The sequence below is a fragment of the Piliocolobus tephrosceles genome, chromosome 10 (assembly GCF_002776525.5).
Source record: "Piliocolobus tephrosceles isolate RC106 chromosome 10, ASM277652v3, whole genome shotgun sequence".
In the NCBI taxonomy this organism is placed as follows: Eukaryota; Metazoa; Chordata; class Mammalia; order Primates; family Cercopithecidae; genus Piliocolobus; species Piliocolobus tephrosceles.
The window spans coordinates 9,053,976-9,067,072 of record NC_045443.1 but is presented as its reverse complement, the minus strand read 5'-3'; the positions used below and the strand labels follow the sequence as shown (position 1 = coordinate 9,067,072).

The window sequence follows — 13,097 nt, the reverse complement described above, 5'->3', positions numbered from 1 at the left end:
GTGAAAGATCCGAATACACGTTTTTCAAAGGAAGACATACAAATAGCTAATAGGTATATGAAAAAGGGCGCAACATCACTAATCCTCAGAGAAATGCAAATAAAAACTACAATGAAATGTCATCTCACCCCAGTTAGAATGGCTATTATCAAAAAGGCAATAATGGATGCTGATGAGGGTGTGGAGAAAAGGGAAGCCTCATATACTGTTGGTGGGAAAGTAAATTAATACAGTCATTATGGAAAACAGTATGGAGATTCCTCAAAATGTGAAAAACAGAACTACCATATGATCCAGCAATCCTACTGCTGGGTATATATTCAAAAGAAAGGAAATCAGGTTATCAAAGATAGATCTGCACTACCATGTTTATTGCAGTGCTATCCACAATAGCTAAGATGTGGAATCAAGCTAAGTATTCATCAGTGTATGAATGGATTAAAAAAATGTGGTACAGATAGATCACATACATGTGGAATAATAATGGAACATTATTCAGTCATAAAAAAATAAAATCCTTGTAATTTGCAACAACATGGTTGGAACTGGAGGACATCATGTTAAGTGAAATGAGCCAGGCACAAAAAGGTAAATATCACATGTTCCCACTCATATGTGGGAACTAATACAATTGATCTCATGGAGGTAGAGGGTAGAATGATGGCTGCCAGAGCTGGGAAGGATAGTGTCAGGGGTATGAAGAAAGGTAGCACAATGGTAGCACAATAAGGCAACTATATTTAATAATAATTTATTGTATATTTCAAAATAACTAGGGGAGTAGATTTCAGATGTTCCCAACACAAAGAAATGACAAATTTTTGAGGTGATGTGTATCCCAATTACATGATTTGATCACTACACATTGTATGCTTGTATCAAAATATCACATATATACCATAAATATGTACACTATAATGTACTCATAATTTTTTAAGTTATAAAAAAGAAATAGAGAAAATATTGCAATTGGAAAGAAAAAAGTGGGATTATTTAGAGATAAAATACCTGTTAATATAGAAAACCTGAAAAATTACACCTAAAATGATAAATTTAATACAAAAATATTCAGTGAAGTAACTGGATATAAGAATCAACTTGCAAATTTCAATTGTATTTCTATTTATAGCAACAATTACTAAAGAAATTTTTAAAATAAGGATGCCATTTGTAAAACTGTGGATCTGAAATACTATGTTTGTTTGCTAGCTATATGTATATTTTTATTAATTATAATTTAGTGTATTTTCATAATTATAATTCTAAATAACCTGATATGATATATGCTTATATACATGTTGGGTGTTTTTATTAGAAATACATTTATTTACATTTACATACTTATTTCATTTTTATAAACTAATTTTTTGTCACATTAAAGAATTAAAACAACAAAATCTTTCACAAAGATGCCAAATAATGTAACATTCACTAATGTTCTCTTTTTAAATTTGAGGTACCGATGTATACTATTCCTGCAAACACCCACTTATTGTTTTTAATTAAATAGTATTATACGTTCACGTGCAACTTAATGATGGGTATACATTCTGATTAATGGGTCACGAGGCAGTTTTGTCATTGTGTGAATATCATAGAGTGTGCTTATACAAACTTGGATGGTATAGCCTACTACACACATAGGCTATCTGGGGTAACTTAACAGCTCCTCGGCTACAAACCTGTACAGCATGCTCCTGTATTGAATACTGTAGACAAATGTAGCACAATGGTAAGTATGTGTTTATTTAAACATATCTCAACATAGAAAAGGTACAGTAAAAACACAATATAAAAGATAAAAAATGGTACACCTGTGTAGCACACTTAATGGAGCTTGTAGAACTGGGAGTTTCCCTGGGTGGGTCAGTGAGTGTTGAGTGGAATGTGAAGGCCTAGGACAGTATTGTGCACTACTGGACACTTTTTAAACACTATACACTTAGACAACACTAGATTTATCACAATCTTTTCTTCAATAATATTAAATAACTTACTCTAACTTTTTACTTTATAACCTTTTTGACTCTTTTGTAATGAAAGAGCTAAAAACACACACTGTACAACTCTACAAATATATTTTTATATAATTATTCTGTAAACTCTTTCCTATATACAAAATTTTTATTCTCACTTTTTTCTTACTCTTTAATGTTTTTGTTAAAAACTAAGACACAAACAAACACATTAGGCCTGCATAGAGTCAAGATAATCAGTATCACTCTCTTCTATCTCCACATCCTGTCCCGCTGGAAGGTCTTCGGGGCGGTAACTCTCAAAGAGCTGTCACCTCCTATGATAACAATGCCTTCTTCTGGAATACCCCTGAAGGACCTGCCTAAGCCTGTTTCGTAGTTAACTATTTTTTATAAGTAGGAGGAGCACACTCTAAAATAAGAATAAAAAGTGTAGTGTAATTCACCATAGCAAAGACTTGGAATCAACCTAAATGCCCATCAGTGATAGACTGGATAAAGGAAATGTGGTACATATGCACCATGCAATACTATGTGATCACAAAAAGGAATGAAATCATATCCTTTGCAGGACCACGGATGGAGCTGTAAGCTATTAGCCTTAGCAAACGAATGCAGGAACAGACAACCAAATGCCATATGTTCTCACTTATAAGTGGGAGCTAAATGATGAGAATACATGGACACATAGAGGCGAACAACATGCACTAGGGCCTATCAGAGGGTGGAGGGAGTGGAGGGAGAGGATCAGGAAAAATATCTAATGGGTATCAGGCTTAATACCTGGGTGATAAAATAATTTGTACAACCAACCGCATGACAGAAGTTTACCTACATAACAAAACTACACATGTACTCCTGAACCTAAAAGTTAAAAAAAGTGTAGTACAATAAATACGTAAAGCTAGTAACACAGTTGTTTATTATCAAGTACTATGCACTGTACAAAACTGTATATGCTATACGTTTACATGACTGGCAGCTCAGTAGGTTTGTTTACAACTAGTATCACCACAAACATGCGAATAATGAGCTGTCCTATGACAACAGCTACAGTATCACTAGGATATAGGAATTTTTCAGCTCCATTATAATTTTATGGAACCACCATCATATATGTGGTGCATTGTTGACCAAAATATTATTTTTTTGGTCACATAACTGTATATCATATCTTTGTTATATGTAACAAAAATTTTTTTTTACTCTTCCAGCATTTAACTTTAATGGAATCTGTGCTTATTCAAAGGCATAATAATAATATAAAAAGGCAACAAAGTCACTGAAAATAAAAGGAGTAATCAAAATTTACTCTATATGATATAAATATATAGTACATATATAGATACAGAATCAAAATATATATTACTGTGACTATGGTTAATAATGGCTATTCCTAGTGTCTTAAGAGTTATGGATTAATTGGAAGTCAATAATAAGTGAAAATATTCTTAGATATGATGGCAAACAACTTCATCTTTAAGAAATGTTTTTAAATGGAGAGAATTAGTTGCTATTCCCTAGAAGTAAAGAAAATAAAATTTAAATATATTCTAAAGATTATGTATTTCAAAAGAAATTATGTGGATATACCTACCTAAATAGTAAATGAATAAAATATTGATGACAATGTTTCAAACTTCAAATATATTTTTATATCAGAATTCAGAAAGCAAATATAGGATAATCAGTAAATAAAAGGAGAGAGTAGTCTTAGTCCATTTTTGCTGCAATAACAAAATTCCATAGATCGAACAATTTATAAGCAATGAAAATTTATTTCTCACAGTTCTCAAGGCAAGAAAGTCTAAGATCAAGGTGTCACCAGATTTGGTGTCTGATGAGGGCTGCTTTCTGCTTCCAAAATGGCACCGTGTTGCTACGTTCTCACATGGCAGAAGGGAAAATGCGGTGAATACTAGTTCCTAACAGCCTTTTTGTGAGGCACTAATCAAATCATTACGGCAAAGCCCTGCTGACTTAATTAGTTCCCCAAAGGCCCTACCTCTTAAAACCAGCAAAATAGGGATTAAGTCTCAATATAAATTTTGAGAAGACACAAATATTTAAACCATAGGAAGGATAGTTAGATCTTTTCATTGTCTAAGAAGGGGTAAAAGCATTAATTTGTTGTGCCCTGTAAAATGCAGGGCACTAATGAAAGAATATTCAAAGCATATTAAATTAACAAATTGGCACAGTTTGTTAATAGAAATACTTAAACAATAAAACATTTCTAGTGAAAAGATAAAGCAATAAAAAGTTAAGAGTTTAAAAGCCTGGCAATGTTCAATCTAAATTAGATAATAATTATAATTAATTATATAATTATGTACATACAAATAAAATACATAATAATCATATTTGAAAATTTAATACTTACAGTAAATATAAAGAAAATTATTTTATATTAAAAACAAAGAGTGTTTATTCTAACAAAACTGCTGTTGTAAGACACTCCTTTAAGTATAAAGAAAAATTAAAATGAAGAGATGAAAAAATATCATGCAATACAAACCAGTAGAAAACTGCTATTGTTAATGTAAAGTCATAAAATAAGAGAAAAAGTCATTATTGAAAATAAAGATGCATGTTTCATAATAATAATTTTATTTACTACATCATTATAATGTTTTAAAATTAATGTGTATGTATCTGATAATACAAGTTCAACATAGAATTGAAAGAAGTGAACAAGTTAACAATCAAAAATGAGGTTTTAACACTTCTCTCTCACAGCTTGTCACACAGCCACACCAGTGAATCTTTAAAAAGTTTTGAACTACACTATTAACCATCACCTATATGCCCAAACTCACACACACTTGTACAGACAGCATATACTAACAGAATACTTCTGTTTTTGAGTTCACATGGAAATTTTCCAAAAGTACACTGTAATCTCATGTTTCCAAGCATATTTATATAAAAATATTAAACTATGATTTCAATGCAGTATCATTAGCCTACATTGGTCAATGGACACTTGAAATGTAACTATTCATATATAAAATTAATTAATAGAAAATAAAATCAATTTCTCACACTAGCCACATTTACACAGAAACGCAGAATATTTCCAGCTTCACAGAAAATGCTCTATACAGTTTATCTAATATAGAGGTCAATAACTAAAAATTAGGAAACCCGTATAATTTTAACTCAGTAATACATTTCTAAGTAACTTATGGGCCAAAGACATTATCACAATGGATAGTCACATTTTAATATGAATTACAAAGAAAATAGAGCAAATTCTCTCTTGTGAAAAATTAATTGCCTTAAATATATATATATATATAGTAAAATATGAAAGTAGAATTGAATTATCTGAGCACTCATCAAATGAGATTAAAAGCAGAAAAACTGAAATTAAATGTAAGTAAAGTAGAAAAACAAAAAGAATAAACAGTAAAAAATCATAACAAGAACACAGTTACAGGAGAGAAGCTCAATGAGGCCAAAGGTATTTTTATTGAAAAGACTTCTTAAAAATTGATGAGCCTACCATAGAAAAAGTTTGAGAAAACACCAACATTTTATTTCTAGATTAAACATGGGGAAACTGTTGTCGTCTTTACAGATACCAGATATTAAACTCTATCAGGAATGCATTTAATATCCTACAAAATAAAAAAAATCCTAGAAAATACAAATTACCAAAACACAATAAAAGAAACAAAAACCAGAGTAAACTCTACATATTAAATAAATTGAGTTTGTTATACAAACTTTCCTACAAAACATAATTTATAAATTAGATGGAACCACTAGTGAATAATAACGTTTAAAAATAAAACTACCCTTACACAAACGCTTCTAGGTTATAGAGAAAGAGGAGTGCTTCCCAATATAGCTTTGATAGCAAAATTTCTCATGTACACAGTTTGTAAAAACACAGTTGAATCTCTTTTGAACCTAGATGAAGAAACAAATCTTACTCTAAGTATAATATATGCACTGATTTATTTTTAAAGGGGAAATACAGTATGATAAATAGGGTCTTGTTTCAGAAACACAATACTTTTCTAACATTTGAAAGAAATGAAGGTAGTTTACTTAATAAACATTATACAGAGAAAAGATATATCATTTCAATTGATAAAAAATGATAGAAATGTGACATCAATTGATAAAAACTATTAGAAAAACAGGAATATAAAACTGTTTTAATATGAGAAAAGTGTAATAAAAAATTCCTAAGCATAAATAAAATGTTGATATATTTTCTCCAAACAGAAAATGACACATATAATATACACAGAACTTTTTTTGTTTCTCCTATTCAACATCAGAAATGAATCCCTAACCAGTTAAAATATATCAGAAAAAAATTCATAGCACCTGGAAATAAAAAGAAAAGTATTACAATTTGTATATTAAACAGCTGTTTAAATGGAAAACCCAGAAAAATCTATACTTGATAGATTTAACACATAAAATCAGTGAAGTAACTGGATATACAATAAACACGCAGACGTCAATTATATTTCTATTTACAGCAACAAAACATATTAAGGAAAATTGGAAAATAAGTGCCATTTACAAAAGTATGAATGTGAAATACCTATATTTCTATATGACTTCAATCCCTCAAATCTGATAGAAATTAAAGAAAATCTAATATATTGAAGGACACAGCATGATATTGATTAGAAAAGTCAGTGTTACAAAGAAATCTTATATTTAAACACTACTTTAGATATCACATTCAGTCCCAAATATAAATTCAGGAGTTTTTAAAAAGTATCTTTATTAAGATGTCATGTATACAGTATACATTTCATCCATTTAATGTGCATAAGTCAGTTACTTTTAGTATATTCAGAGTTATGACTATCACTACTGAAATTTAGAAAGTTTCCATCATCCCAAAAAAAAAAAACTGTTAACAATAAACAGTCACTATCTATTCCAATCTTCCCTTAGGCATTGGCAACCACTATTCCATTTTCTGTCTCTATGGGATTGCCTATTACTGATATTTCATATAAACACACTTGCATACTGTGAAACTTTAAGAAAGACTGAATGCCACAAATATAATGTTGAGTAAGAAGAGCAAGACACAACAGCAATGATATCTGTACTTAGTGGTGTGCATATTACATTTCAATAACTGATTTTGAAAACTTTTTTCATTATTGGGACAAATTATGTAATTTATTTTAAAATTTTTTCAATCAAAATATTATTTCCGTTTTATGAAATTTAAAATTACCTGAACAGACTCCAAATTCAGTTGCTTTAATTCCAAAGTTTATGCTTACAATTATACAGTTGTGAAGATCCACATCTGTGTGATTTAAGGCCAGATGAGTGCAGCATTACACAGTTATGTTTTCCAATCTCTGATTCTGCTATCCTGTGATGGAGAAAAATCCATAATCCCATTAGATTGTATGGGGACAGTTCACGAAACAAGAGCATTTTCCACAAATTGTAAGCAAAGAATATTATAAAAACAGATGATATTTTCCATATAATAATATCATGAGTTGGTAATATGAAAACTGAATGAAATAGTCCTTTCATCTGCACAGGGGATATGTTCTAAGACCCCCAATGGAAGTCTGAAATCATAGATAGTACTGAACTGTATATATACTGTGTATTATCTATACATACACTTCTTTGATAAAGTTTAATTTATAAATTAGGCCCATTAAGAGATTAAGACAAACTAATAATAATGAAAAAGAACAATTATAACAATATGCCAGCATAAATACTCTTGCATTTTGGGGTCCTTGTTAAGTAAACTAACAGTGACTTGAACACAAATGGTACAATACCACCTCAGTCGATCTCATAACCGAGACAGCTGAGTGACTAGTGGACAGGGAACTTAGGCTATGCAGGTATCCTGGATGAAGCAATGATTCACGTCCCAGGTGAGATGGATCCATACACTACATGAAGGATTTGACCACACGACTCAGAATAGTGAACAATTTAAAGTTCATGAATTTTTTCTTCCTAGAATTTTCCTTTTAACAGTTTTGGCTGTGGTTGAGCCTGGGTAACTAAAACCACAGAAAATGTAATGGTGGATCATTCCTTAATACTTATATCAACATTTCACTAACTTTCAACATCTTTATTTATGGCTATAATTGCACTTAAATTTATTCACAATGTTATTCTGAACCTTTTTATATTCTTCTACTATATAGCATCATTCAAAAAACTTACTTCAATTTGAACGTTGAGCCATTTATTGACACCCATGGATGATCACTGCTGCTACGAGAGACGCCAACCCATGAGAGAACTGACAGGGAGCCCAGAAGTTTCTAATGGAAAATACAAAATATTCATTTAAATAATAATTATAAAAGATTTTATTAATTTTTAGGTGCTTTCCTTGAATTCTAAACTTTTATTAATTTTTAAAAGTGCAGGTAATACATTCTTTCATAGGATGCTTAATTTTCAAAACAAAATAAATACATTAAACAAAATAGTAAACTTGAAAACGACTTTTATAGTGTAAAAATCTGTTACCAATTTTTGTAATTTTGACTTAAAAGGAGATCTTCAATTTTTATGCTTAGTACATTCATTCTTCTTATTTTAATAAGCAAAATTGTGATTCATGTAATTTAATAGTTGCCTGGGTTGGTAAGACAGACACAGTAAGAACTGAAATAAACGTCCTGATACTGCACATGTTTTTCTCCAGATATTCTGATTAAATAAATGTATTTTTCCACTATGTTTCTCATAGTGGAACTTTTCCTTCTTGAAGTTTAGAAGGAAATTGAAAGGTTGCCATTGAGGAAATAAATGACACAGAGGCCAAAAATTGGCTTTTCTGGGCACCACACCACTCTCTAACTAGATAAGCTCTCACTTTTATCTGATTCGGTTTTGGTGGAATAACAACGGTCTTGACCAGGTACATCACTCCTTTTTCTCTGCTACTCCCTACTAAATACAACTCTAAACCCTGCAAGCAATGAAAGACACATAGGAAGACTCTGAAAGGTGGAAAGAGGATGGCAAAATGGTTTGGGACTCCAGAATCAGGTTTCAACAGAGTGTCCGGACATCTGCAGTCCCTCACTCAGCAGAAGAAAGTGAACTAGTCCTCTGTTTCTCAGAGCAACAGGAGGTGGCTCAGCTAAACCCACTCCTGCTCTGTATTGAAAGCAACACCAGGCAAGGATGGTACCACTGGCAAGGATGATTTACCAGGAGACCTGCTACCAATTAGGAGCTAGAGGAAGTGCTTTTCCTCCCAAACCAAAAGACACCAGGGTAGGTGCGGGCGAGAGGGATCAACAAAGGAACCCCATGACTACACGTGTACATCCAGGTTCCTTTTTGTCCCTGAGGACACAAGACTCACTTCCCCATCCAGAGACACAGGACCGAATGGATTGTAAGTGTTCTATGTACATCATGCAGCAATGAACAGTAACAAACAACAGCTAACTGCATTATTGCACAAATATCATATAGGAGTAAAAGAAGACACACATGAAAATGCATACTGTATGATTCGCTTGACATAAATCCAGAAACAGGCAAAGCTTATTTATCACATTAAAAGTCAATACAAAGGTTTGGAGAGGAGGCAGGAAAAGTGAGGAAAGCATATACAGGGGCAGGATTGCTAGGGCTGGAAACTTCTATTTCATGATCTGCCTTGTATCATGAATCCATTCACCTTGTGATCAATATGAATGACTATGACAGGATTTCTTTATATTTATTTTGGGATAAAAACATTCATAGAAGAATGGGTTTCCATGAAAAGCAAAACTGGAAATCATCAAATGTGCATTAACAGTATATGAATGTAAAAATATTATGAAGTCAGTTGAATATTACACAGACTTAAAAATATATAAATTAAATATGTATAAACATATGGATGATTTCTACAAATATGATATTGACGGAAATAAGCTTTTAGTAAAGAGTTGAAACATTTACACTTTACCATTTCTTCTTCATTATCTATAGAAAGCAAATCAGAATTCTTCGAAGCACAGGTCAGCAAACTCTCTTCCCAAGTTCTTTTTTCCTTACCAATGTAATAACAACTGTTGGAATATGTAATCCACTCCTCAGGACAATGGCCACAATCATATGCTAAATAAAGATATAATTACTATGCAGAACAATATGTTTACAAATTAAAATTATTTTATATATTTGCAAAGCTATAAACACATAGGTACACAATATCTATGCATCCTCATAGGCTGTTAAATATATATTTTAAAACAACTAGTCGCTCATACACACATGCACAATGAAAGGTCCACCTCTCATTCCTTAATTGTGTTCCCATATAAAGCAAACCAGCAAACAAAAATCCACCCTACACATCTTAAACATCACTGAACAAAACTGCTTTATAAGTATAGTAAAATTATTTATCTCTTATCATCTTATAGTAGTAGGAAATTTCAGTTAATTAAATGCAACAAGAGGGTATAAAGATTTTAACTGAGTATTTCTACTTATTATTGGAGAAAAGGAAATGCCCTCATGTAATCTTTATTTTATAAACATTTATGGTTCAGTGCTATAGTTTATTCTCCCAAAAAATTTTCTTGTCATTTTGCATCCCTTAAGATAGAGACAAAACATAAACTGTACTAACATCAGAACACTGACAATCATAATGTACCTTTCTGGATTCTTGTATTCAGGGAAAAATTGTTCTGCTCCAGTACTCCAATATCTAGAAAAATTAAAGTAATTCTTACAAAATTAACATCTAGATAAACCATAATGATTTCAGTTGCTTACTTTGAAATACAAAATTTAAAATTATTTTAAACTGGAACAATCTGAAATAAAAACGATCTTTAAAACAAATATTTTTAAAGCCATTAGCATAAAACTTCACCATCTCTTATAGTATTTGATTTAACCACTTTCAAAGATTAATTTGTTTTTCTAAATATTTTTTTCTTAAATCATGTCTTTGAATCATGAAATCATAATACATCTCTCTCTGTGTGTATTATATATACATACATATTTAACACACACACAAATATAAACAAATATTTTCTACAATTATTCTGTTACTTATAATTTTGAAAAGTTCAGAAGAACAGTATTATCTTGGGGTTCAGATATACACATTAAAAAGAGAGTTCTATTCCCCATTATTATGAAATGTTTCAAGGCACTTCCAATCATTACAGTGAAAAGTTCCCTTATAATCTTCCAATAATACGCTTACAAGGAATAAGAACTATTGTTTTCAGCACAGTGACCATCAGGACAATGCAAATGATTCCCAGGACCTCAGCAGTGAGCTTCTCTGGAGGAGGCAGTAAACCTGCAGGGAGAGAAATAGAGGCACTGAGAGAGGGGAGATAGAGAGTTGATGAGGTTTACATATAAGAGAACCCACATGCACAGGGAAACATAAAGATAAACGCAGCACACCAACACGGCACAAGTATACATATGTAACAAACCTGCACGTTGTGCACATGTACCCTAGAATTTAAAGTATATAAAAAAAAAAGATAAACTCTGGCCTCTAAATCTACATCTACTATAGTAATGTTTCTCTCAGAATATACCAGTTCATTTTCAGTAAATATAATGCTCCATGAGTTGTTGATCACAGATGACAACTGAACAATGCCTGAATAAAATCAGGCTTCAGATTTCACACTAGAATATTAGATTCTGACTTTTGACCTCTGATTGTCACAAGTGCAAAATATTCCCTAATTTTTCCCCACCCTTCTGCACTCAACTGCACGTTCTAGAACAATAATATTGAAGATCTATTTAATGTTTTACCTTTGCAGTGATATGTCTTGTCATTTCCTTGATGATCTGAAGAAGCATTTTGAAGATTTAATTCTACTTGGAATATTTTCTGTTCGGTTCCTGAAATGGAGATTTTATTGCCCTTAAGTTTCCTTTGCTGCCTCTTTGGGTCCTGGGCCAGACTCACTTCGGAGTAGGTTCCTCTTTGTTTATTCATCTCTGCAGCTGTGTGATGTCACGGACTGTGCTCTATGATAACTGCACTTAAGAAGTTGTAAATGGTGTATATTTTGACAGGATCCCTGGTATAGGCAAACTGCATGTGTTGGTGGCTGAGTAATAATGTTCATTTTGCTGTTGACCAATATAAAAGTCTAGTACCAATTTCCTAAAGTTTTAAACTGAAATCTCTTTAAACAATAGGTCATTTTTTAAAAGGTATTCTGTATTTGACATAATATTATTAACAGGAACAATAAAAAACTACGTTTGTGAAAACTAAGAAGTAAATGAATATAAATATCTTCATTAATTTAAAGTCAGATTCTACAGAAACATTTTATCACCAATACCTGTGTAAAACACTAAAATTGAAACCTGAAAATAAAATACACTAATTGTATGACAATTTTAAAATTCATTAATGTAAGGATTGAATGCTAAAGATGGAGGAATAGTTTGTTAGCATATAGCGCAACTTTTAATACTAAAGTACATTAAGTTAGTGACTTACATTCATTTACTAAAAGGGCATGAGGTCTTGGCAAATGTTTTTTATTCTGAATGATTGAGGACATCAGAAAAACTGCTAAAATTTTAAAGAAATATTTTATACCTTGTAAAACATTACATTAACTTAGGCATAAACTAATTACTATAGAAAATCATTGAACTGTTTATTTTACAGAAGTGATTGCTAATTGGTTTAATGGCTAAAATAGGAAAACTGGAAATGATAAATATAAGTTTGGACCATCTATGAAAGAACACTTTAGGTTCAAACTTTCAGAAAGATCCTGTGGCTGTTTTAAAAGGCAATGAGGGTCACTTTGGTTGTGTAAGTAATTGTAATAAATCAGAAAATATAATTTAATAATCTAGTCAATGAGCTCTGTAGCCAGTGAGACCTAAATTTAATTAGAACTTTGAAACTCATAATGCATGACTGTTTACAAAGTTACTTAGTGTCTACAACCCCAGTTTACTAATCTAGATTGGGGAAAGTAATTTATAAAGTATAATGTATGTAAAACACTTATACAACCTGGCACACATTAGCCCTCAATTATTTTATTTTTAATTTATATAAATTATTTATAATTTAATTTATTTAAATTATTTATAATTTAATTTATTTAAATTATT

General features: G+C 31.2%; 1 protein-coding gene across 2 annotated transcripts; it reads right to left on the bottom strand.

The window, feature by feature from the left end:
- Positions 1-3,395: 3,395 nt before the first annotated feature.
- Positions 3,396-12,132, bottom strand: LOC111528491 (NKG2-F type II integral membrane protein-like). 2 transcript variants are annotated; one of them, XM_023195236.2, is made up of 7 exons: positions 11,763-12,132; positions 11,188-11,286; positions 10,624-10,677; positions 9,928-10,079; positions 8,172-8,272; positions 7,198-7,341; positions 3,396-6,320 (listed from the first exon to the last, which is right to left on the bottom strand). In XM_023195236.2, the coding sequence occupies exons 1-6, from the start codon at positions 11,947-11,949 to the stop codon at positions 7,224-7,226; spliced, it is 711 nt and encodes a 236-aa protein (XP_023051004.1). In that variant the 5' UTR covers positions 11,950-12,132; the 3' UTR covers positions 3,396-6,320; positions 7,198-7,223. The 2 variants fall into 2 exon arrangements, with proteins under 2 accessions (XP_023051004.1, XP_023051003.1); XM_023195235.2 differs by having other exon boundaries at positions 3,423-7,341; positions 11,763-12,131.
- Positions 12,133-13,097: the final 965 nt, after the last annotated feature.